Here is a 25,285-nt window from a genome sequence, read left to right on the forward strand (position 1 = left end):
CTTGGAATATCAGTGATAATGGGAACTGCAGATGCTGGAGAATCCAAGATAATAAAATGTGAGGCTGGATGAACACAGCAGGCCAAGTAGCATCTCAGGAGCACAAAAGCTGATGTTTCGGGCCTAGACCCTTCATCAGAGGGTGAAGGGTCTAGGCCCGAAACATCAGCTTTTGTGCTCCTGAGATGCTGCTGGGCCTGCTTGTGTTCATCCAGCCTCACATTTTATTTCCTTGGAACATCAACTGGGTTCTTAGATTAACAGTCCAGTGATAACACCAGAAGGCTATTGGCTAGCTTCTTGAATTATCGCAGTCCATGTGCTGCAGGTAGACCCAGTCTGCTGTTAGGGAGGGAATTCCAGGATTTTGACCCAATGACACTGAAGGAACAGCAATATATTTCCAAGTCAGGATGGTGAGTGGCTTGCAGTGGAACTTGCAGGTGATGGTGTTTCTATATATCAGCTGACATTGTCCTTCTAGATGGGAGCGGTAGTGGGTTTGGAAGGTGCTGTCTGAGGACTTTCTTGAAAGCTTTCAATGGTTTATCCTCATGGTGATGAGGTTGTGCAGAACCGTAACACAGGCTTCAGGCTAGAACTGCAGCTACAATGTCTGAGCACTCCAAGGGGTTCAGGCACATAATTCTTTGACAGTTGCATTAAGGGTAGACAGAGTCACTAAGAAGGTATTTAGCGCGCTTGCCTTCACTGCTCAGAACTTTGAGTATAGGAATTGAGACATCATGTTGAGGTTGTACAGTGTGTTGGTGAGACCTCTTCTGGAGAAATGTGTGCAGTTCTGATCATCTTCCGGGAAATGCTGAGCAGCTCATTAAGATGTAAGAGGCGGAATTAGACCATTCAGCCCATCGAGCCTACTCCACCATTCAATGAGATTGTGGCTGTTTTGAGTATTCTCGACTTCACTTTCCCGTCTTTTTGGCATGACCCTTTATTCCCTTACTGATTGAAAATCTGATCAAGGGCAATTAGGGCCGGGCAATTACTTCTGACTATGCCAGTGATGCCCACAACCTTAATTAAAAAAAGATGGTGGTTTGTGACTGAATTCGAACGTAGAAGAGAACAGTACAGCACAGTACAGGCCCTTCAACACAATGTTTGGGTAAACCATGATGCTGGTTTCAGACCTCACCCAATTGCTCCTCCATCAAATCTTACAGCACAGAACAGGAGCCATTCAACCCATCATACACATGTTAGCTCTCAGAGACAGCAATCTGATTTGTCGCACTATCCCATCTGCTTCGGGCATTCCTGCAAATATTCCCTCTCTATTTGAGATATTAGAAACTGTAGATGCTGGAGAATCAGAGATAACAAGGTGTGGAGCTGGATGAACACAGCAGGCTAAGCAGCATCTTAGGAGCAATAAAGCTGATGTTTTGGACCGAGAACCTTCTTCAGAAATGGGGGAGGGGGAGAGGGTTCTGAAATAAATAGGGAGAGAGGGGGAGGCGGATAGAAGCTGGAGAAAGGAGAAGATTGGTCGAGAGGAGAGAGACAGGTCAAAGAAGGCAGGGTTGGAGCCAATAAAGGTGAGTGTACGTGGAGAGTTAGGGAGGGGATAGGTCAGTCCAGGGAGGACGGGCAGGTCGAGGGGGTGGGATGAAGTTAGTAGGTAGGAAATGGAGATGCAACTTGAGGTGAGAGGAAGGGATAGGTGGGAGGACAAACAGGTTAAGGAAGCGGGGACAGGCTGAGCTGGTTTTGGGATGTGGTTAGAGGAGGGGAGATTTTCATGCATGTGAAGTCCAAATTGAGACCATTGGGCTGCAGCGTTCCCCAGCGAAATATGAGGTGCTGTTCCTGCAACCTTCGGGTGGCATCATTGTGGCACTGCAGGAGGCCCAGGATGGACATGTCGTCTGAGGAATGGGAGGGGGAGTTGAAATGGTACGCGACTGGGAGGTGCAGCTGTTGAGTGCGAACCAAGCGTAGGTGTTCTGCAAAGCAGTCCCCAAGCCTCCGCTTGGTTTCCCCAATGTAGAGGAGGGCACATCAGGAACAGCAGACACAGTATAACACATTGGCAGATGTGCAGGTGAACATCTGTTTGATGTGGAAGGTCTTCTTGGGGCCTGGGATGGGGGTGAGGGAGATGGTGTGGGGGCAAGTGTCGTACTTCCTGCGGTTGCAGGGAAAGGTGCCGGGGGCAGTGGGGTTGGTGGGGAGTGTTGAGCAGACAAGGGAGTCATGGGGAGAGTGGTCCCTCTGCAAAACAGATAATGGTGGGGAGGGAAAAATGTCTTTGGTGGTGAGGTCAGATTGTAGATGGCGGAAATGTCAGAGGATGATGTGTTGGATCCGGAGGCTGGTGGAATGGCATGTGAGGGCGAGGGGGATTCTCTTTTGGCGGTTATTGTGAGGGTTGAGTTGCGGGAAATGTGGGAGACACGGTCGAGGTCGTTTTTGACCACTGTCGGGAGGATGTTGCGGTCCTTGAAATATGAGATCATCTGAGATGCATGGGAGTGGAATGCTTCATCCTGGGAGCAGATGCAGCGGTGGCAAAGGAATTGGGAATAGGGGATGGCAATTTTGCAGGAAGCTGGGTGGGAGGAGGCATATTCTAGGTAGCTGTGGGAGTCTGTGGGCTTCAAATGGATATTGGTTTCCAGGTGGTTACCAGAGATGGAAACAGACAGGTCCAGGAAGGACAGAGAGGTATCAGAGATCGTCCAGGTGAACTTTAGGTTGGGGTGGCAGGTGTTAGTGATTTGGATGAACTGTTCAAGCTCCTCATGGGAGGAGCTCAGCTTCACAAGCTTCAAAATCTCCCCTCCCCCGACTACATCCCACAACCAGCCCAGCTTGTCCCTGCCTCTCTAACCTGTTCCTCCTCCCATCTATCCCCTCATCCCATCTCAAGCCCCACACCCATCTCCCACCTACTAGCTTCATCCTGTCCCCCTGACATGTCCTTCCTCCCTGGGCTGACCTATCCCCCCCCCCCAACACCCCACCTGCACTCACCTTTACTGGCTCCACCCCCGCCTCTTTGACCTGTCTGCCTCCTCTCCACCTATCTTCTCCTCTATCCATCTTCTATCCACCTCCCCATCTCTCCTTGTTTATTTCAGAACCCCCAACCCCTCCCCCATTTCTGAAGAAGGGTTTACACCCAAAACATCAGCTTTTCTGCTCCTCTGATGCTGTTTGGCCTGCCGTGTTCATCCTTCTCTTTCTATTTGATGCCTTCCCTTTTGAACAGTAACCATTGAAGCTGCTGCCTTTCAAGTGTGTCCCAAAGCATAACAGCTCACTGCAGACGAAAAGCAAACAGTCCTTTGCTTTTTCTTTAACCCCTGATCCCTAACATTTTCTTTGAAATGCCATTTTTTTGTGAAAGGTTGAGAGTGTGATATCTGAGGTGTGACGGGGATAGATTCACTGCAACACTTTTGCAGCGACATATATCATTTCAAGCTATAAATTGGAATGTTGGTTTCACACTTGCTGCATTTGAGCCAGTGGCATCTTGTCAATCTGAGATTTCTTTTATGAAATCCTACACGTTTTTCTGTTCAGGCAGAGGAGTACCACCGAACCACTGAGATGATGTTTGAGGACATGAGGGGCTAGGCTTGGGGTTGAGATGACATGGTACATGTGCTCGTTATCCCACCTCCCAACCAACTGGAATACTGTAAACAGTTTTGAGTCCCTTATCTGAGGAAAGATAGGCTGACATTGGGGGCAGTCCAGACAGTGTTCACGAGGAAGGATATTATTAAATTGGAAAGAGCGCGGAAAAACTTTGAGCGTTTTTCAGTTATAAAGGGGAGGCTGGATAGGCTGGGATCCTTTTTTCCCCTGAAGTGTAAGAGATTGAGGGGTGACCTTATAGAGGTTTATAAAATCATGAGGGATATAGATAAGGTGAACAGCACAGTTCTTTTCCCTCGGGGGTTAGGTTCTGGCAGAAATGGGCACTACTGCTCCAGTCTGCCCACCTGACGCCAACTGTAGCAGGTCACCCCATGGTATGGTTTTCACCATCACGACACCCACTGCTCACACGTGTCTCTCTCTCCCCCTCCCCACCCTTGCTCTTGTTATATTTACTGGTTGGAGAGATTGGCAAATTCACCAAAAGCACTTGCAGTGTCAAGGTGCTGAAGGCTGTGGGCCAAGTGCTGGGAAAAAGGATTGGAATAGTTAGGTGGTGGCTGGTGCTGGCTCGATGGGATGTAGACCTCTATGGCCCTATAATTCTAATTCAATAACAGTCCTATTAGGGTGTCTCTCTCACACAGTACAGACCCCTATTCACGCTTACCCTCATAGCAGGTATCTGAGGCCTACTGAGCAAGTTCTTCCCATGGATTCAATGGATGGCATTTTGCCCTCCTAGACATAGGAGCTGGTGAAGATGTCAGATAATTGGGAGGAGGTTGGCAACAAGCAGATACCCTCCAGATATCCACCACCACAGGAGCTAAGTCCTGGGTGGGAAGCCCCTGCTGTCTATTGAGATCCTGTAGCAACTGATGAACAGCTACTGAAAGGACTCATCCCACTGGGCAGCAATCATTTCAGCTGCAGGCTGGATGAGATTGATTTGTCCTACTGGGAGGCAGGCCAGTGTGGGCTAACTGAGGGGAGGTCTCCATTGATCCTCACTCGTTTGTGCCACACTGAGGGATTTAGGGCAGGCAGTTAGCCTCCTTGACCCACCCTTCTTCCTTACACACAACGGCAATCGACCCCCCTCCCATGCCCCACACCCTCCGCATCCCCTCATTCCTCACCTCACATTCCCAACCTCCCCCCAAACAGCACCAACCTTTCTCAGAAAGGGGTGTCTATCCTCATCAGAGGAGGGAGTGCGGTTGTTCGTATCAAATCCTGGCATTGCTGAGATAAAACGCTGAGATTGCTGGAGCAGCATTGACATCTGATTGGCCAGCTGCACCGGGGTGGGGGTGGGGCGGCAGATGTTTCCTCTCCATGGGTCTCATTCTGGCAGGATCCCCAATAGTAGGCAAGGGGCTGGCATCATGGGACTATCACTGGATGAGTAACCCAGACCCTCAGGAAAATGCTCTGTGGACAGTGGTCCAATGTGAAATTTGAATTCAATAAAAAATCTGGAAGTACTCTCACCTGGTGGTGATTACGTGACTAAAACAAAGTTGTTGGAAAAGCTCAGCAGGTCTGGCAGCATCTCTGAAGGAAAGAACAGAATTAACATTTCGGTTCCAGTGACCCTTCCTCAGAAGGCTAACTGTGTTTTTTTCTTTCACAGATGCTGCCAGACCTGCTGAGCTTTTCCAGCAACTTCAGTTTTTGTTCCTGATTTACAGCATCCGCATTTCTTTCAGTTTTTATGTTGTGGTTGTGTAACTGTTGTAGATTGTTGTAAAAACCCAGCTGGTTCACTAATGTACTTTAGGGAAAGGAATCTGCCATCCTGGCTCGGCCTGGCCTGCACGTGACTCCAGACTGATTTGTGGTTGACTTTCAAGTACTCTCCGCATTTGCCCCAGCATTTAAAGGCCAATTAAGGATGGGCAATAAATACTATCCCAGCCATTGAGTCCATTGAAAAGAAAACTGTGACACTGCCGAACGACTGGCTGGGATTGAGCACGAAAATGGAAAAAAAATCCCCAACCACTGCAATTGCTGGAAACTGTTTTACATTTCAAATAACAATTGTCTCAAGAGTAGCACACACCATGTGGCCAAAGCAGGAACTGGGAACTGAGGCTCTGATCCATTTCCACCACGAAACAACATTACAACTGAAGCAAAAACAGAAATTGCTGGTGAAATTCAGCTGCTCCAGCAGCAAAGCAGGCAGAGCAAGTGTTTCTTGTAATTGGACAGAACTTCGGCAATTTCTGTTTTTGCTTCAGATCTCCAGTACCCGCAGTTCTTTGTTTTATCATGACGACGGATACAGTCTCACATTTCCCAGGGACCTCTTACCTGCCCATGCTTTGCGTTTTCACAGACAAATGTTTTGTATGGAGCCGGGAATTCTGGAGGATGATCGTTGACATCGAGAACCTGGATATGCACGGAGACTGAAGTCACTTTCTGAACGTTACCTGGAGGAAATGTGAAGAATCGAGAGGATGAGGATCAAGTGTCTATTCCCTTATGTCTGCAGATCTTTTCTGCAAACTGAGTCCATCAATTTTCATGAGGGTAATGGCGGCATTCTGGTAAGACTGCAGGCCTAGTAATCAAGCCACTCAGATTAATGCTTTGGCGCATAAAGCATAGAACAGTACAGCACAGTAACAGGCCCTTTGGCCCACATGTCTGTGCTGACCGTGATGCCATTCTAAATTAATCCCTTCTGCCTGCACATAATCCGCATGCCTCTATTCTCTGCCTGCTCAAGTGTCTGTGAAAGTGCCTCTGAAATGTTGCTATTGTAGATGTGGGTCTGAATCCCACCAGGGCAGTTTTACGGGACTTAGTTTCAGTTCATTTCTTCCAGAAAATGTGGAATATAAAGCTTCTCTGAGCAATGTTAACCATGAAAGAAATAGGAAAGATGTGGAAGCATTGGAAAGGGTGCAGAGGAGATTTACTAGGATGCTGCCTGGTATGGAGGGAAGGTCTTATGAGGAAAGGCTGAGGGACTTGAGGTTGTTTTCGTCAGAGAGAAGAAAGTTAAGAGGTGCCTAAATAGAGACATACAAGAGGATTAGATAGGATAGACAGTGAGAGCCTTTTACCTTGGATAGTGATGGTTAGCACGAGGGAACATAGCTTTAAATTGAGGGGTGATAGGTATAGGACAGATGTCAGAGGTAGGTTCTTTACTCAGAGAGTAGTAAGGGCGTGGAATGCCCTGCCTGTAACAGTAGTAGACTCAACAACTTTAGGGGCATTTAAATGGTTGTTGAATAAACATATGGATGATAATGGAATCGTGTAGATTAGATGGGCTTCAGATTAGTTTCACAGGTCGGCGCGACATCGAGGGCCGAAGGGCCTGTACTGCGCTGTAATGCTCTATGTTCTTCTAATTGAATCAAAAACAGAAAGTGCTGAAAAAATCCAATAATTTTGGCAGCTACTGTGGAGAGAAAAACAAAGTTAATATTTCGAGTCGGGCAACACTTTGTCAGAGCTGAAAAAATCTGGGAAAAGGCGGTATTTATGGTGATGTCAGCAAACAAACAGATCATTGATGGTAAGCCAAGAGAGAGGCAAATATTGGTTAGGGTACTAGTGGGAAGGTAAATGGGAACAAAATGAGCTGGCTTTGCTGAAAGCCAGCCATACAAAATAAGAAATAGAGTGTGTTGGAGGGATGGTGGAATAACTAGATTAAGGTCAGTAACCCTTCACCAAGTCACCCTTTATTTACACATGCAGAGTCCTTAACACTGATCCAGCTCCCTCAGAGCCAGCTCTCAGAGTGAACAGAATCTCTGACACTCCTTTTGATATCTGTCAGCCAGGGCTCCCTGACTGGACAAGATTAACAGCCCCAATCAGGGAACTCATCTTCCCTGAGTTCCAACTGGCGGCTCTCATTACAATCACTTCAGAGGGTAACAAACATAGAGAGAGGGTGAGGGGTGTTTACATTCTGAAACTGTGATAATGTTGAGTCCTGCGGGCTGTAAGGTTCTAAGGTGGACAATGAGATGTTGTTTCTCCAACTTGCGTTGGGCTTCGATGCAGCAGGCCTGAGGCAGAAATGCTGGCCAGGCTACACAGGTACCTGCAACATCAGCATTATTGTGGTCCTTTGGACACAGAGGCTTGTGTGGCAGAAAGAGAGGACCAAGGGGATTATATTGTCGGGGAGAGGAGGGAATGACTGAATATCAAAATTAGGGGTCATCCATTTAAAACACAGGCTTTAGTGAATTTTGTTTTCTTAGGGAGTCATGAGTTTTTAAAACAATCATTTATGGGATTTGTTGGTCACTGGCAAGTGCCAGCGTTTGTTGTCCATCCCTAATTGCACTTAAACTGAACAGCTTGCTGGGCCATTCCAGGCAGTAAATAAGAGTCAACCACATGTTTATAGGCCTGGAGTAAAATGGAGGCCAGGAAAAATAGCTGATTTCTTTCCCTGAAGTTAGCTTTTTATTAAACTCCACATTTTATTGAGTTAATGTTTCCCTAGCTACTTTGGTGGGATTTGATCCCACGTGTCCAGAACATCACCCAAGAGTTCTGGATTACTAAGCTGCTGTTATTGCCAATGCACCACTGCCTTCCTCAAAACGTTGCCTCAAATCTTTTGAACTCTCTTTTTGGTGTTTGCAGATTTCCCAAACATTTACAAGGCAAAGGTAGACAAATTCCTGATCAGCAAAGGGGAGGAATGCTTTGGAGATAGACAGAAAGGTAGTCTTGTTGTTACAATCAGATGACACATTATCTCATTGAATGGTGGAATGGGTTTGAACAGCTGAATGGTCAACTCTCATATGTAATTCCTATAAATTTGATACCCTTTCAGGGAAGGAAATCTGCTGTCCTTACCAGGTCTGATCTATATGTGGACCCACCGCAATGTGGCTGACTTGTAATTGTCTTCTGTTACAGCTGAGGAAGCTACACAGTTCACATATAGACCTTTGCCAGCAAGAACCAAATTCCAGGAAAGAATAACATTTCAAACCCTTGCACATTTGCTGCAATTGTCTTGTGGTTCTTACCAAAAAAAATTGCTGATTCATATAAAATGGAAGATAGCAAATTATTTTCACCTGAGAGGAAGAACAATTCAGTCAACACTCTTTGGGTCTTTTGAAATGAAGCAGGCAATTTAATTTGATACAATCAAAGAATTAAAATATTATTATACTAGAACTACACCAATGTTGATGATAGTTGTGTTACTGTAATGTCATTATTTGATTTGGCATTAAAAAAATTAAGTTGAAAGAAAGAGAATCTGAAAGAATTTTTAAAAGAGATGATGTGTTGAAATTCAATTGTTTCATACTTAGCGTGTTTGCAATAAAATGTTCTGCTGAATAGACATAGTTTTGATCTGTTGGTTTTTGAAGTTAATGGGAACATTGAGCTGTGTTCGTGAGTATAGTCCTGAAACAATTTTTGAAACTTTGTGAGCAAAATTAAAAGAAAAGGCGTTTATTATCTGAATATCTTTAAGTTGAGAGATAAAAATATTCGATGAGATCTGGGTGTCCTTGTGCACTAGTCACTGGAAACAAGCATGTAGGTGCAGTAGGTAATTTAAAAAAAGCAAACTATACTTTGGACTTCATAGAGAGAGGATTTGAATACTGGGGCAGAGATGGGTGTTTCAATTATATGGAACATTTGTGAGGTAACACCTGGAATATTGCATGCAATTTTCATCTCATCTGAAGAGGATGTTCGAACTATAGTGGGAGTGAGGGAGTGCAGCAAAGGCCCACCAAATAGCCTTTGCTGTTTCCATTAACAGCAGCACTGATATATGAGGAGATGGACTAGTAGTTAGCAATGCTTCCTCACAGTGCCAAGGACCTCAGGTGACTGTCTATCTGGAGTTTGCGTATTCTCACCCGTGTCTGCTTGAGTTTCCTCCGACTGTGCAACAATAGGCAGGCTAGGTGGATTAGCCACATTAAATACGTGACAGTGTGCAGGCTAGGTAAATTGGTCATGGGATATGCAGCATTACAGGGATAAGATGGCAGGGGGGAGGTTGGGTCTGAGTAGGATGTTCAGAGGGGCAAGGTGGATTTGATGGGCTGATTGGCCTGTTTCCGCACTGTTAGGATTCTATGACGGAGTCAGTTAGGATTTATTCACTGCAGTTTAGAATAATAAAGGGGGATCTCATAGGAACCTATACAATTCCAGCAGGACTAGGCAGGTTAGATGCAGGAAAGCTGCAGGGGAGTCCAGACCAGGGGTCATAGTTTAAGGATAAGGTATAAATATTTTAGAACTGATATGAGAAGAGATTTCTTCACCCAGACAGTGGTGAGCCTGGAATTCACCACTGCAGAAAGTTGTTGGGGGCCAAAACATTGTGTTTTCAAGGAGGAGTTGGATATAGGTCTTGTGGCTAAAGGGATCTAAGGATACAGTGAGGAAGGTAGGATTAGGGTCAGAGATAATGGGATGGATTAGGGTATTGAGCTTAATGCTCAGCCATGATCATGTTAAATGACAAAGCGAGCTGGAGGAGTCGAATGGCCTGCTCCAAATTCTATGTAAACACTGTGTTTGTTTTGTCAGAACTTTCTTTCTTTCAACTATCAATCATGAAGACTGGCGTTCCCTTCTTTAAGACATTGTATTCATTCACCAGCTTCCCAGGCACAGACAGTAAACCAAAAAGGGAAAGTTTCCAGTAGTCATACTGGGCAATAGAACTGCTCTCACGTTAAAGAGAGATGACTGGTGGTGGTTTAGCCTGAGGGTCATCGTGCCTTAGGTGGGGTAAGAGGGTGAGAAGGAGAGCCCCTCATGGTAACCTCAGCCAGCAGTGGAAACCGAACACTATGATGCTGGCATCACTATGCAGCATCAAACCAACCACCCCGCTAGTTGGACATTGTCTACATGGATTTTAGTAAGGTCCCTCATGGTAGGCTCATCCAGAAGGTGAAAATGCTTGGGATCCATGGTGACTTGGCCTCGTGGATTCAGAATTGGCTTACCCATAGAAGGCAGAAGGTAGTGGTGGAAGTGTGTTTTTCTGGCTGCAGCTCAGTGACTTGTGGTGTTCTTCAGGGACCCATACTGGGACCTCTGCTGTTTGTGATATATATATATATATATATATATATATATATATGTGTGTGTGTGTGACTTGGATAAAAATGTAGATGGGTGGGTTAGTAAATTGGCACACAACACAGAAACTGGAGGAGTTGTGGATGGTGTAGAAGGTTGTCAAAGGATACAGTTGCAGAATGGGTGCAGAAATGGCAGATGAGGTTTAATCCGGATAAGTGTGGGGAGCTGCACTTGGGGAGATCACATGTTAAGGAAAAGTATACAGATAATGTCAGGACCCTGAACAGCATTGACGCACAGAAGGATCTTGGGGTTCAAGTCCACAGCTCACTGAAAGCAGCTACACAGATAGGAAGGCCTATGGTATGCTTGCTTTTATTGTACTCACTTCCCTGAAGAAGAGTCAGGATCTTATGTAGCAGCTTTTTACGACTTTGGTTAGGCTACACTTAGAGTATTGCATTCAATTCTGGTCGCCACATACAGGAAGGATGTGGAGGCTTCGGACAGGGTTCAGAAGAGGTTTACCGGGATGCTGCCTAGGTTAGAAGGTATGGCCCATAAGGAGAGGCTAGAAAAACTAGTGTTTTCTTTCCCTTGAGTGACAGAGGCTGAGGGGAGACTTGATAGAAGTTTATAAAATTATGAGATAGGGTTGACTGTCAGAATCTGTTTCCCGGAATTGAAATGTCTAATACTCGGGGTCATGCATTTATGGTGACAGGCAGACAGTTCAAAGGAGATATGAAGGGCTTGTTTTTTACACAGAGACCAGTAGGAGTGTGGAACACGCTACCACGGGTGGTGGTAGAGGCAGATATGATAGGGACGTTTAAGGGACTTTTAAATAAGCACATGAATATGCAAGGAATAGAGAGATATAGATCAAGGGCAGGCAGAAGAGATGAGTTGTATTTTGCATCATGTTCGGAATTATTCCTGTGCTGTACAGTCCTATGTTCTAGCTGACCCAGCTGTTAACTCAGACAGCTGGATGGCTGGTCCATGATATGGATTAACACCAACAGCACTGGGTTCACTTCCGACTTTGACTGAGTTGCAGTAGAGTCCAATTTGATTCTGTCCCATCAGAGCGGGTCAGTTTTCAAAACGAAAGTGTCCTTTCAAGGTTTTAGGACATTGTGGTGTTGTGGTACTGTGCCTACGCTTGAAACATTAGGCCATGGTTCAGCTCCCACCTGCCCTGGAGATGAACAAAATTGACTTGGAAATATCTAAACCAACTGTCACCCCTCTCCAATAAGACAGCAGCACGGTAAAAGTAAATCCATTCAGATAAATTGATTCTGAGCACTTTGGCTTTGGCATGGGGGTTTGGTTAGCTCAGTTGGCTGGATGGCTGGTTTGCCATGCAGAGTGACGTCAACAGCATCCGTTCAATTCCCACACCAGCTGAACTTTCCATGAAGGTTTCTCCTTCTCAACATCTCCCCTTAACTGCAATGCAGTGACCCTCCGCTTAAACTATCACCAGCTTTCTCTCCCTCTACTGAGAGAGCAGTCCTCTGAGATGGTGGTAAATTGACTTTACCTTTGCCATGTGGTTGAAGTATAGGGGTTTGTTTGGGGCTGTCCAGTTTCCCAGCAGATCATGGATTTAAACAGTAAACTTCTATGACTGAACTCTTTAGTTCCCAGGTCAGAAATCACACGACATCAAATTGTAGTCCAACTGGTTTATTTGAAAATACAAGCTTTCATAGCCTTGCTCTTTCTTCAGGTGTTTGTGAAGGAGGTGGAACCAGACACAGAATTTATCAGTAAAAGATCAAAGGACACACCACTGATGAGGATGTATTGAACAATCCTAAGATGCTGTGTTTTGGCACAATTTCTAGACAGGCAGTCAATGTGGCGCTTTATAAGTTCCACCTTTAGAAATAAAACCAGCCTGGAGTCTGACTCCAAACCAAAACACAAACAGATTGTAAACAAGGCCTCACACCTAACATGCAGTGTCTGACCTAAAATATCACCTCTTTTTTACACTTTTGAAACCTTTAGTTATCTTGGGGCATGACCTGGAAGGTATGTATGGATTTACACATCCATATTAATCAATTAAAACCTTCTAACTCATTAAAGGTCTAACAGCCTCTTACATTCATTTAATACATCCTCATCAGTGGTGTAAGCCTTTGATCTTTTACTGATAAATTCTGTGTCTGATTCCACCTCTCTCACTAACATTTGAAGAAGGACCGAGGCTCCGAAAGCTTGTGTTTTCAAATAAACTTGTTGAACTATGAGCTGGGATTGTGTGATTTCTGTCCTTGTGCAATCCAATGTAACACTTGCAATGCCACATCTTTAGATTGAGCCAATTATCTCCATACATTGGGCTTTCATGTAGGATCAGAGCTTCTGGTTCCTCGCTGATCTCTCTACTTTGTCATGTGATTTCAATATCACCATCATGGATCACTCCGATATCAATCAACAATTTATTTGAACAGCGTGAGGCACCTAATTCCGGAATCACTACTTTAATCCTCTCCACCTCACTACCTTTCTTTCCTTAAGATACTTGACTTCCTTAAGTCTTTTGACTTAGCAAGACAGTGGCCTGATATTAAGTATTATGTGTAAATACTCCTGCAAAGCATCTTGGGAGGTTATATTATGTTGAAGCTGCTAAAAGTGGTGGGTGGGGTTATCTCACAGAAACTAATAAAACTCTAATAGGATTAGACAGGAATGATGTTCCAAATGACTGGGATGTTTAAGGATATGGGGTGAGTTATTCAGGACTGGGATGAGGAGAAATTTCTTCACCCAGAGAGAGATGAGGCTGTGGAATTCTCTACTGCAGAAAGTGGTTGAAACCAAAACACTGCATGTTTGTGAGAAGGAAACAGATCAAGTTCTTAGGGCTAAAGGGATCAAAAGGTATGGCAGAAGAAAGAGAAAACCAGGGGAATGAGTTAGATGATCAGCTATGATCATAGAACATATAGAACATAGAACATTACAGCACAGTACAGGCCCTTCGGCCCTCGATGTTGTGCCGACCTGTCATACCGATCTCAAGCCCATCTAACCTACACTATTCCATGTACGTCCATATGCTCGTCCAATGACGACTTAAATGTACGTAAAGTTGGCGAATCTACTACCGTTGCGGGCAAAGCGTTCCATTCCCTTACTACTCTCTGAGTAAAGAAACTACCTCTGACATCTGTCCTATATCTTTCACCCCTCAATTTAAAGCTATTCCCCCTCGTGCTCGCCGTCACCATCGTCAGAAAAAGGCTCTCCCTATCCACCCTATCTAACCCTCTGATTATTTTATATGTTTTAATTAAGTCACCTCTCGACCTTCTTCTCTCTTATGAAAACAGCCTCAAGTCCCTTAGCCTTTCCTCGTAAGACCTTCCCTCCATACCAGGCAACATCCTCGTAAATCTCCTCTGCACCCTTTCCAAAGCTTCCACATCCTTCTTACAATGCGGTGACCAGAACTGTACACAATACCCCAAGTGCAGCCGCACCAGAGTTTTGTACAGCTGCATATTGAATGGTACAGCGCTGGAGCAGGTTGCTGGCCCCTATTTTGTGTGTTCCTCTAAAAATACATAATTTTTTTATTGTTGTTCTGGACAATTTGTTTTTGATGTAATTCATAGTTTAATGAATAAATTCAGGGCTATTGCTTCAGTCTGGCGGCATTGATAGCTTTTTCCTGTCAAAGCTCACCTAATCAGCCTGCACAGGCTTTGAACATTGACCTGTATAGATGCTCTGTCAATTAAAGTTATTTTCTGAGTGTATTGGGAGGCAGTTCTCTTCACAAATTTTAACAATGCTCAAGGTCATGGGAGAGGAAGATGTACTCAGAATCTTGGGTGACCTGAAGCTAATGATTAGAGTCTTGGATCATCCATTATGTAAGACAGGATCTCAGAAGTGTCACAGTGTAGTGCCCAATGTGTCTGCATCTGCTCTTCAAATGAGCATCTTTACCTTGTGCCAATCTCCTACTTTGTTCTGAAACCTTTGCACTTTGGTTATTTGGATAAAAACATCGAATGCCCCTCTTGAATGCCTCATTTGAACCTGTCTTTACCACTTTTCCAGGCAGTGCATTCTATATCTGAACTACTCGCTGTGTGAAATGATTTACTCTTCTCACATCATCCTTGCTCCTTTTAAGATCACTTTCAATCCATGTCCTCTTGTACTTTCTCCTTTTTATGAGTGTTAATAACTTCTCCCTACCTATTCTATCCAGCCCACACATGAATTTGAAAACCTCTGCCAAATCTTCGCTCAGCCTTCTTCTCTCCAAGGAGATTATTCCTAACTTCTTCAATCTATCCTCATAATTGAAATTTCTCATTCCTGAAACCATTATTCTAAGTCACTTCTACACTTTTCTCTAATGCATTCACATCTTTCCTATAATGTGGTGCCCACAACTGTCCAGCTGAGGTCGATCAGAAGTCTTATACAAGTTCAACATCATCTCCCTGCTCTTGTACTCAATACATATTTTATTTGTAGGAAATAAAGTGGGGTGAAAAATAAATCACAGTGATAGAATGAACTTAATTTCACAAGACACAGCTGCGAAGACAATTGAAATTGGAGGAAATAAATGTATGCAAAAATGCATATTCCTTTTACTGCTTGTAACTTGGCAGTTAGACAGGGCAAACAAATGAGAAGTAAATGCTTGACCTAGAAATCTAACATTCTGTCTGGATGTATGTCAGCTTAGTACAGCAACAGCTCTGCCCACGACTGCAAGAAACTGCAGAGTTGTGAATAGAGCCCAATCCATCATGCAAACCAGCCATCCATCCATCAACTCAATTTATACTTATTGCTGCCTCAGAAAGGCCAACATCATCAAAGGCCCCTCCCACCCCGATGTAATGTCTTCCAACCTCTTCCATCAGGCAGAAAATATAAAAGCTTAAGCACACGTGCCGACATGTTCAAGAACAGCTTCATCCCTACTTTTATTAGACTTCTGAATGGGCCTCTTAAATTTCAAATTTAATGTTGATCTCACTCTTGTGCACCTTCTCTGTAGCTGTAGCATTGTATTCTTCACTCTTTCTATTACCCTGATGCACTTTACATGGAATGATCTGCCTGCACTGCATGCAAAACTTTTCACTGTATCAATGTATGGATGACAATAATAAATCAAATCAAATCAAACCAAAGGAGGCTATGCAGACCCTTGAACTGTTAACCTTTGCACAGGATCACAAATGATCTGTCTCTCAACTCCATCTGCCCACATTGGTTCTGCACACTTTGATGTTTGGATCCATCGGGTACTGATTAACTGATGGAACCAATGGTGATAACATTGCTTTGAAATAAACAAACTGAGCATGAGAGATTACTATGAGAAACACTGAATAGCTTACAAGGAAAATGGAAGAATTATGCATGTTATTTGATGAATTTCAGATGAATGTATCAAAGACTTACTTGCTTCTGATGCTGAGATGGTTAAATTGTACCAAGGGACCTCCTCGCGGTCAAGGGGTTGAGTTGCGGTTATGGTTCCATTCTTTGCATCAATGTTAAAGGTTCTGTCACTGTGATGATCAATGGAATACCTGCACGATTCACACAGAAGAATTCAGATTTGACCTGTATCAGCTCCATAATCTGATTCCAGAATGTCAATACATAAATGCTGGTGGAAAGGATATTGTGTGTAATCTCAAACCAGCAGAAATTTCCAGAAAAATGAATTTGCCCACAAGCGTTTGATTCACTCACGTCCATCAAGTCTCCTTCCATGAGGGTTGGTATTTCTGCAGCCGAAGCTATCTGTGAAATGTCGTAAATGTCAGACATGGTGAGCCATGTCACCTTCATGGTGTGTAACCAGGGCCAGGTACAGACTGGTAGCTAGATGCCTGCATGGTCTGTCATATTATACTTTTATTTCTGTAATGCTGGACATTTTATCTCTCTTGTCTAAGATCTTGTAACTAAAGAAACTGTGCCTAGATACTTTAAGTTGGCACTGTAATTGGCTGTAATTTTCACTTTACTCATTGATATATATGACAATAAAGGCTATTCTGTTCTACTGTATTCAGATTGCCCTCAACATTTCCCGAATATCAATTATTAGAGGAGCAGAAAAACCTAAGTTTGCAGGATTCAGGAGCTATTCAAGTGACCTATTCCTCACCCACACAGATTTTTTTTTCTGGAAAGACAGATGTTTCTCAAGCAATTTCACCTCATCTACAGGGCAGGTTATCTGAGACCACACAAAGTCCCATAACAAGTTCTGTTGGAGATGGAACATTGGGCAGATGGTACTTCGAGTATGATGTGCAGTTTCCATAGATGTAAAACACGAAATGATGGTAACTCCTCCTTTGGTTTAGTACAGTTTTTTAATGCCAAAGGCAGTTCAACTATGTGTGCATGGGAGTCTGGGTAACAACTGAAATCACCATGAAGGTCCACCCTCAGGTCAGACTTATCATTCTTTAATGAGAGAGCAGCTCTATGGTGCTCTGGTACTATGGCAAGTTTATCTGCATGCACTCCTAGGATTTGTCATGCCAGCTTCCATAAGAGGGAAGGGGTTAGATACCATACAGTGGAACTGGAGAGGGCATAACACAGTGATTCCACACTGATGGCTTGATACCTGGGCTGTCATTATGGAGAGCAACGCTTCAGCTAATTCTCTCTTGCATCATAGATAACTGAACAGGAGGAAAGATTGGCCAACAATGTACAGGCTAAGAGATAGTAGGAACTGCCAATGCTGGAGAATCTGAGATAATATGGTGTGAAGCTGGATGAACACAGTGGGCCAAGCAGCATCAGGGGAGCAAGAAAGCTTGATGTTTTGGGTTGGGACCCTTCATCAGGAAGGGGGGATGGGGAGACCATTCTGAAATAAATAGGGAGAGAGGGGGAGGTGGATTGAAGATGGATAGAGGTGAAGATAGGTGGAGAGAAGACCGACAAGTTAAAGGGGCGGGGATGGAGCCTGTAGAGGTGCGTGTAGGTGGGGAAGAAGGGAGGGGATAGGTCAGTCCGGGGAGGGCGGACAGGTCAAGGAGGTGGGATGAGGTGGGAGGAGGGATAGGTGAGAGGAAGAACAGGTTAGGGAGGCGGGGACGAGCTGGGCTGGTTTTGGGATGCAGTGGGGGGAGGGGAGTTTTTGAAGCTGGTGAAGTCCACATTGATACCATTGGGCTGCAGCGTTCCCAAGCGGAATATGAGTTGCTGTTCCTGCAACATTCAGGTGGCATCATTATGGCACTGCAGGAGGCCCAGGATGGACATGGAATCTAAGGAATGGGAGGGGGAGTTGAAATGGTTCGCGACTGGGAGGTGCAGTTGTTTATTGCGAACCGAGCAGAGGTGTTCTGCAAAGCAGTCCCCAAGCCTCCGCTTGGTTTCCCCAATGTAGAGGAGGCCACAATGGGTACAATGGATGCAGTATACTGCATTGGCAGACATGCAGGTGAACATCTGCTTGATGTGGAAAGCCATCTTGCGGCCTGGGATGTGGGTGAGGGAGGAGGAGTGGGGGCAGGTGTAGCACTTCCTGCAATTGCAGGGAAACGTTTCAGGTGTGGTTGGGTTGGAGGGGAATGTGGAGCGGACATGGGAGTTGGAGGGGAGTGTGGAGTGGGTAAGGGAGTTGGAGGGGTGTACAGGATAATTTGTGTTTCTTTTTCTGACTGTGCGATAATTCCAGGTGCATTGGGAGTGGTGTAGTCGTGACAAAGGATGTTTTACTCCCTTCTGCACTGAGGTATTGTTCCCAGACAGGAATGGATCAGTTGGTGTTCCTCCTTGCATGAGGCATGACAGAAGAATCAGAGAGTCCTCTCAGAGTTGGAAGCATCCCTGAAAAAGAGAGGACAACGAGAGAGGACCCTCTCCCTGAGGAAAGGGTTGGGGGTCAGGATGTACGTTACCTACCTGAGTCTTAGCAAGGAACAAACGGTCGGACATCTACACTTTATGAAGATCATCATCATAGAACATAGAACAGAGACAGGCCCTCTGTTATATTTCTGAACTCAGCCAGCCAGCTTGCCTGCACATGGTCCACATGCCTTGATTCTCTGTCTGTTCATATGCATCTGTCTAAATACTTCTTCAATGTTGCTCTCATCATTGAAATGCTGCCCCAACTGTTGACTCAGAGATTGGCGAGGGGAACATTGATGCTGGCTGTGAATGTGGCAGGAGGCAAAAATATTTAGGCAGCCATTTTCTGCCTAATACCATGTGATATTTGCCACATCTTCCAGCCTGCTGCTTATTGTTGCAGGTTGAAGTCTCTGTTCGTAGCAAAATCCTTACAGGATCTGGGTATTGCGGGCTAAGCTAACATTTATTGCCTAGAAGGTAATTTATTGCTGTGGGTCTGGAGACACATGTAGAATAGAAGATCTTATTTCCTAAAAAGACATCAGCGATTTTTATGACAATCAACTGTGGCTGCATTGTCACCATTAAAACATTTCAGATTTTGTTTTCAATTAAATTCAAAATTTCTACCCACCACATGCCCCTACAGCATTCACCCAGGGTTCATAGATTACTAGTCCAGTGGCTTCACCACTATTGAAGGCCATTCACTGGTTCAGATCTCAGGGAAATGCTGTGACCAGTCAGAGTCAATCTGCCCAGTTCAAAGGTTAAAACAATACTTGGCAGTTAACTGTCAACCAGGATTAATGGGTGCCTTATCAATGGTAATATCTCTACCAGTCAGACAGCAACCAATCAGCACGCTCCTCCCTTGCAGTATAAATGCTGATTTTTCCCCTTGTGTCTTGCAAACCCCTTTGAGTGCAAGGTGAAAATCTCCAGCAGAGTGTTTCCCCCCTTTCAGGGATATATCAATGACTTAGATGAGGGAACCCAATGAAATATTACCAAGTTTGTTAACAACGTTAAAACAGATGATATTGTGAGTCCCTGCATCCCTAAACCAGCCCAGTTCATCCCCTCCCCCCACTGCACCACACAACCAGCCCAGCTCTTCCCCCCCACCCACTGCATCCCAAAACCAGTCCAACCTGTCTCTGCCTCCCTAACCGGTTCTTCCTCTCACCCATCCCTTCCTCCCACCCCAAGCCGCACCCCCAGCTACCTACTAACCTCATCCCACCTCCTTGACCTGTCCGTCTTCCCTGGACTGACCTATCCCCTCCCTACCTCCCCACCTACACCCTCTCCACCTATCTTCTTTACTCTCCATCTTCGGTCCGCCTCCCCCTCTCTCCCTATTTATTCCAGTTCCCTCCCCCCATCCCCCTCTCTGATGAAGGGTCTAGGCCCGAAACGTCAGCTTTTGTGCTCCTGAGATGCTGCTTGGCCTGCTGTGTTCATCCAGCCTCACATTTTATTATCTTGGAATCTCCAGCATCTGCAGTTCCCATTATCTCTGATATTGTGAGTCATGTGGACCGTGTAAAGAGGCTTCTAGTGGTGATTTATGCAAGTTGAGTGGGCCCCATCAGTCTACCCTCAATCATCAGTAGTGTGATGGATGGTGTCAGTAACTGTGCTATCAAGCAGCACCTTCTCAGCGATGCCCAGTTTGGGTTCTGCCAGAGCCATTTAGCGCCTGACCTCATTACCGCCTTGGTTCAAACATGGATAAAAGAGCTGAATTCCAGAGGGGAGGTGAGAGTGACAGCCCTTGATATCAAGGCAGCATTTGGCCGACTGTGGCATCAAAGAGCCCTGGCAGAACTGGAATCAATAGGTATTGGGGCAAATGCTCCAGTGGTTGGAGTCAGGCCTGACACATAGGAAGACGGTTGTGGTTGTGGGAGGTCAATCATCTCAGCTCCAGGACATCTCTGTAGGAGTTCCTCAGGGTAGTGTCCTAGGCCCAAGCAACTTCAGCTGTTTCACCAATGACCTTCCCTCCATCGTAAGGTCAAAAGTGGGGGTGTTCGCCGATGATTGCACTATATGCAGCACCATTTGTGACTCCTCAGATTCTGAAGCAGTCCATGTCCAATGCAACAAGATCTGGACAATATCCAGGCTTGGGCTGACAAGTGGCAAGTGACAGTAGGCCACACAAATGCCAATCAATGACCATCTCCAATGAGAAACAATCTAACCCTAACCCCTTGACATTCAATATTGTTACCATCACTGAATGCCCCACTATCAACATCCTGGGGGGTCACATTGACCAGGAACTCAACTGGACCCACCACATAATAACAGTGGCTACAAGAGCAGGTCAGAAGCTGGGAATATTGCGGCTAGTAACTCACCTCTTGACTCCTCAAAGCCTGCCCACCATCTACAAGGCACAAGTCACAAGTGTGAAGAAATACTCCCCACTTGCCTGGATGAGTGCAGCCCCAACAACACCCAGGAAGCTTGACGCCATCCAGGACAAAGTAGCCTGCCTAATTGACATTGTATTCACAAGTATCCACCCCCTACCACCAATGCTTAGTGGCAGCAGTGTGTACTATCTACAAGATACACTGTATAAATTCACCAAAGATCCTGAGACAGCAACTTCCAAAACCATGACCACATTCATCTGGAAGAAGGACAAGGACAGCAGATATATGGGAGCCCCATTCCCTGCAAGTTCCCGTCCAAGCCACTCACCATCCTGGCAAATACATCGTTGTTCCTTCACTGTTGCTGGGTCAAAATGGTAGAATTCCCTTCCTAACAGTATTGTGGGTCAATCCACAGCAGGAGGACTGCAGCAGTTCAAGAAGGGAGCTCACCACCACCTTCACAAGGTCAACTAGGGACTGGCAATAAATGCTGGCCCAGCCAGCGACACCCACATCCCACAAATTAATAGAAAAAAATGTAGTATGATGGATAATTGGGAAGTTGTCCACTTTGGTAGGAAAAACAGAATTGTGAAGTCTTACTTAAATTGTGTTGGATCGGAAAATGCTGATGTACAGGGGACAAGATAACAAAGTGTGGAGCTGGATGAACACAGCAGGCCAAGCAGCATCTAGACCCTTAGGGTCTAGGCCTGAAACGTCAGCTTTTGTGCTCCTGAGATGCCGCTTGGCCTGCTGTGTTCATCCAGCTTCACACTTAATTATCTTGGATTCTCCAGCATCTGCAGTTCCCATCATCACGGATGTACAAGGGGACCTGGGTTTCCTTATGCATCAGTCAATGGAAGCAACTATGCAGGTACAGCAAGCAGTTCAGAAGGCAATTGATAGGGTGGCATTAATTGCAAGGGTTTTTGAGTAGAACAGCAAGGAGTACAGTTGCACAGGGCCTTGGTGAGACCATATTTGGAGTGTTGTGCATGGTTATAGTTTCCTTACTTATCAAGTAGGTGATGCAGCAAAGATTCACTGGATTGATTCAGATTGGTGGATTTGTCGTAAGAGGAGAGATGATATCAACTGAACTCATATGTCCTGGAGTTTATGAGAAGGAGAAAAGACCTCATTGAAAAATATTTAGGCAAGCATATCTCTGGTCTCTTTATCCAAGTCATTTATATAAATTGTAAAACAAAAAATACTCTGGCACTGATCCTTGTGCCAGACCATTCATTACATTTTGTTAACCAGAAAGTGACCTGTTAATGTCTACTCTCTATTCATTGCTGGCTAGCTAATCTTCTACCTATGCCAATATGTTGCCCACTACTCCATGAGCTTTTATTTTCTACAAAATACCTTTGATGTAATACTATCAAATGCCTTCTAGATATCCAAGTACAGTATAGCCAATGGAACCTCTTTATCCACAAAAAGTACTTCAACTTCCAGCTACTTTTCTCTTCTCTCATTTTCCCTTATGATTAAATCCCTTGGTGTTTTTGTTACTCTGTCCAATAATCTTCTGGCTCACTGGCCTTTCCTTAAATATATTTTCATTTAAGTTTGATACTATCTTTCAGCTTATTTAGTTAACCACACTTGTAGGTCCTCTCTTTGGACTTTTTTTTTCCTTATTTATCAGAATATAACTGCTTTTCTTTTGAAATATCACCTAAAATGTCCTCCATTTCACCTCTTTTGACCTATCTCTTAAACTTATGTCAGTTGACTTCAACTATCTCTGCTTTCATGTCTATATAATTTCCCTCATTTAAGTTTAAAATATTAGTCTTGGACCCACTTTTCTGTTTCTCAAACTGAATGTAAAATTCAACCATATCATGATCACTGTTATCTAGAGGAGGCTTCACTATGGGGTTATTAATTAATCCTGTCACATTATACAAAGTCATGATTGGAATAGCATAATCTCTGTAGGTGGCTTCAGCAAATGCTGTTCGAAGAAACTATCGCAGGAATATTCCATGAACTCCTCAACGAGGCTTCCTTTGCCTGTCTTACTTTTCTACTCTACATGGAGATTTAAGTCTCACAAAAACAGAAATTGATGGAGAAACTCAGCAGGTCTGACAGCATCTGTGGAGCGAAAACAACAGTCAACATTTTGAGCTTAGTGACCCATTCTGTGTAGGTTGAATTTAGGGGAAGTTCTTGAAGCTAATAAGTGCAGGCAAATGTTAGAGCTCATGTCCAGGAAAATCCTGCAAGCTGTGAGTCTCAGGAGGCACAATTGATACAAAAAAAATTCATGGTTGTGGATATTGTTGACTAGGCCAGCATTTATTGCCCCATTTCTAATTGTAAGAGGGCATTTTCATGTCAACTACATTGCTGTGGGTCTGGAGTTACACTTTGGCCAGGCCACATAAAGACAACAGTTTCCTTCTCTGAAGCATATTAATTAACCAGATGGGCTTTTTTACCCAACAATTTTCAATGGTTTTATGGTCATCATTAGGCTCTTTATTCCAGACTTTTTAAAAATTGAGTTCAAATTTCCAATGTCTGTCATGGTCTCCAGAATATTACTTGGATGTCCGGATTAATAGCGATAGTACCACTGGGCCATCCACTCTCCTTTACTGAAGCTGAGAGTGTGGGTTGATAAAGGCCATAAGGGGGATGGGCTTGGCAGAGCTTTGTGTGATTAGAGACCAGGAAATTACCCTGGACAGGTGAGCATTGAAGCAGGAACAGAAACCAAACAAATAATCAGAATGTCAGCAGTCATTCAGTCTGTCTATGAGGATGTGGCTTTTGGGCAAATTCTGAAGCTCACTCCTTAATAAAGACATACTGGCAGATGGGATTAGATTAGAATGGCATCATGGTTGGCACAAATATGGTGGACTATTAGACTTATTCCTGTGCTGTACTGTTCTATGTTTTAACAATTGCAAATTCCTTGTGAAGATGTTATGACCACAGCGTCACTAATATCTTGAGAGTATGAGTAGGGAGGAAAAAGCGGGAGTATAGCTGCGGAGCAGCGCATCAAATCTGTCCAGGCTGCATTTGCAATTTGATGGGCCTCTGGAGGAGTTTAATCACAGTTTGTCTGATTATTCATATTTATCTCAAGTTAATTATTGATGCTAGAATATGTGAGTTCTATAAAGTAGATAATATTGCAGTTCCTGCTTTGTTTAGTAAAGTCTATTGTTGTTTGTTGAAAATATCACAATCTTGTAATTCTCTTAATAATTACCTGGGATCTCACAATTTATTGTTAAAACAAACTGACCACAGCTGAATCATAAGGTGAATTTGGAAGTCTAATCTAGGCTCCTCATAATTGCTGCCAGGAAAATCCTAGAAAAATCTCAGGCTAACACATGGGTACATTGCACTGGATTCACTAAAGCAGAGGGCTCAGTAAAATCGTGAGGCTGTGGATTATGTTCCAGCAATTTGGATGCCCAGAAAACTTTATTCCAATCGCACAACTGCTTCAAGACACTGGTGAGTCAGAGGTCTGGAAAGGATGTCTTCAAAATTCAGATTTTGCTGTGTGACAACCCCCATAATATTCATAATCTAATGGTGGCTATTCACTTCTTTGAAGAGTGACTGCTATCTGGGGAGCATATTAAATGCTGATTAAATGGAAAAATCTTTAACCTCAGTCACCACCTGCCCCTGCCCTTGTAGCTGAGCAGCCCACTCTTTGGAGAAGCGGAGTCAATGGCAGCAATTTCTGGATTGCTGTGTTCACTTTGGATTTTAGAAGTTGGCGTCAGTTTCACTGTGTGAAAAAAAATCTTGAACATTAACTGTTCTGCAAACATTTCCAACGCAAATTCCATGCCAAATTGTCTTCATTTTTGGTCATTGCTTCCTCTGCTTCACATCCACATCTTATTTAATGTGTCTGATATGGCATTTCACAGTTCTACCTTCGCTACCCATATTTACTTCAATATTAAGAGAGAGCTGAAGGTGATGTTGATTTCACTGGGCTCACAGTTTTCAACAGAAGTCTGGTGCACCTCCTGACATTGCTGTCTTGTTTGTTGTAATAGTGACACCAGATTTCCATTGACTTGAAGAGGTAAGTTTGACACATTGCACCTGAATCAGCCTACAGAAGCAGCAGACAATGCTAGAAGAGGTGAAATATGAGAAGAACCATCAGAGCAAACATGTCAGTCATGAATAAGCAATGAGGCACTTGGAAGTCAATCATTTTTTCAAGAGAAAATGCTGAAAACTCCATTAAATGTAAC

The 25,285-nt window shown here is 44.3% G+C and overlaps 1 protein-coding gene across 1 annotated transcript in view; it reads right to left on the reverse strand.

Annotated features, from left to right (window-relative positions):
- Positions 1 to 25,285, reverse strand: part of LOC125452063 (cadherin-7-like) — a 139,251-nt gene that overhangs the window by 23,409 nt on the left and 90,557 nt on the right. The window contains exons 8-9 of the mRNA XM_048529996.2: positions 16,183 to 16,313; positions 5,962 to 6,083 (exon numbers count right to left, since the gene is read on the reverse strand). Of these exons, the coding sequence (XP_048385953.1) occupies positions 5,962 to 6,083; positions 16,183 to 16,313 (253 nt within the window). The remainder of the gene's footprint in view (positions 1 to 5,961; positions 6,084 to 16,182; positions 16,314 to 25,285) is intronic.

The sequence above is a fragment of the Stegostoma tigrinum genome, chromosome 5 (genome assembly GCF_030684315.1).
Source record: "Stegostoma tigrinum isolate sSteTig4 chromosome 5, sSteTig4.hap1, whole genome shotgun sequence".
Lineage (NCBI taxonomy): Eukaryota > Metazoa > Chordata > Chondrichthyes > Orectolobiformes > Stegostomatidae > Stegostoma > Stegostoma tigrinum.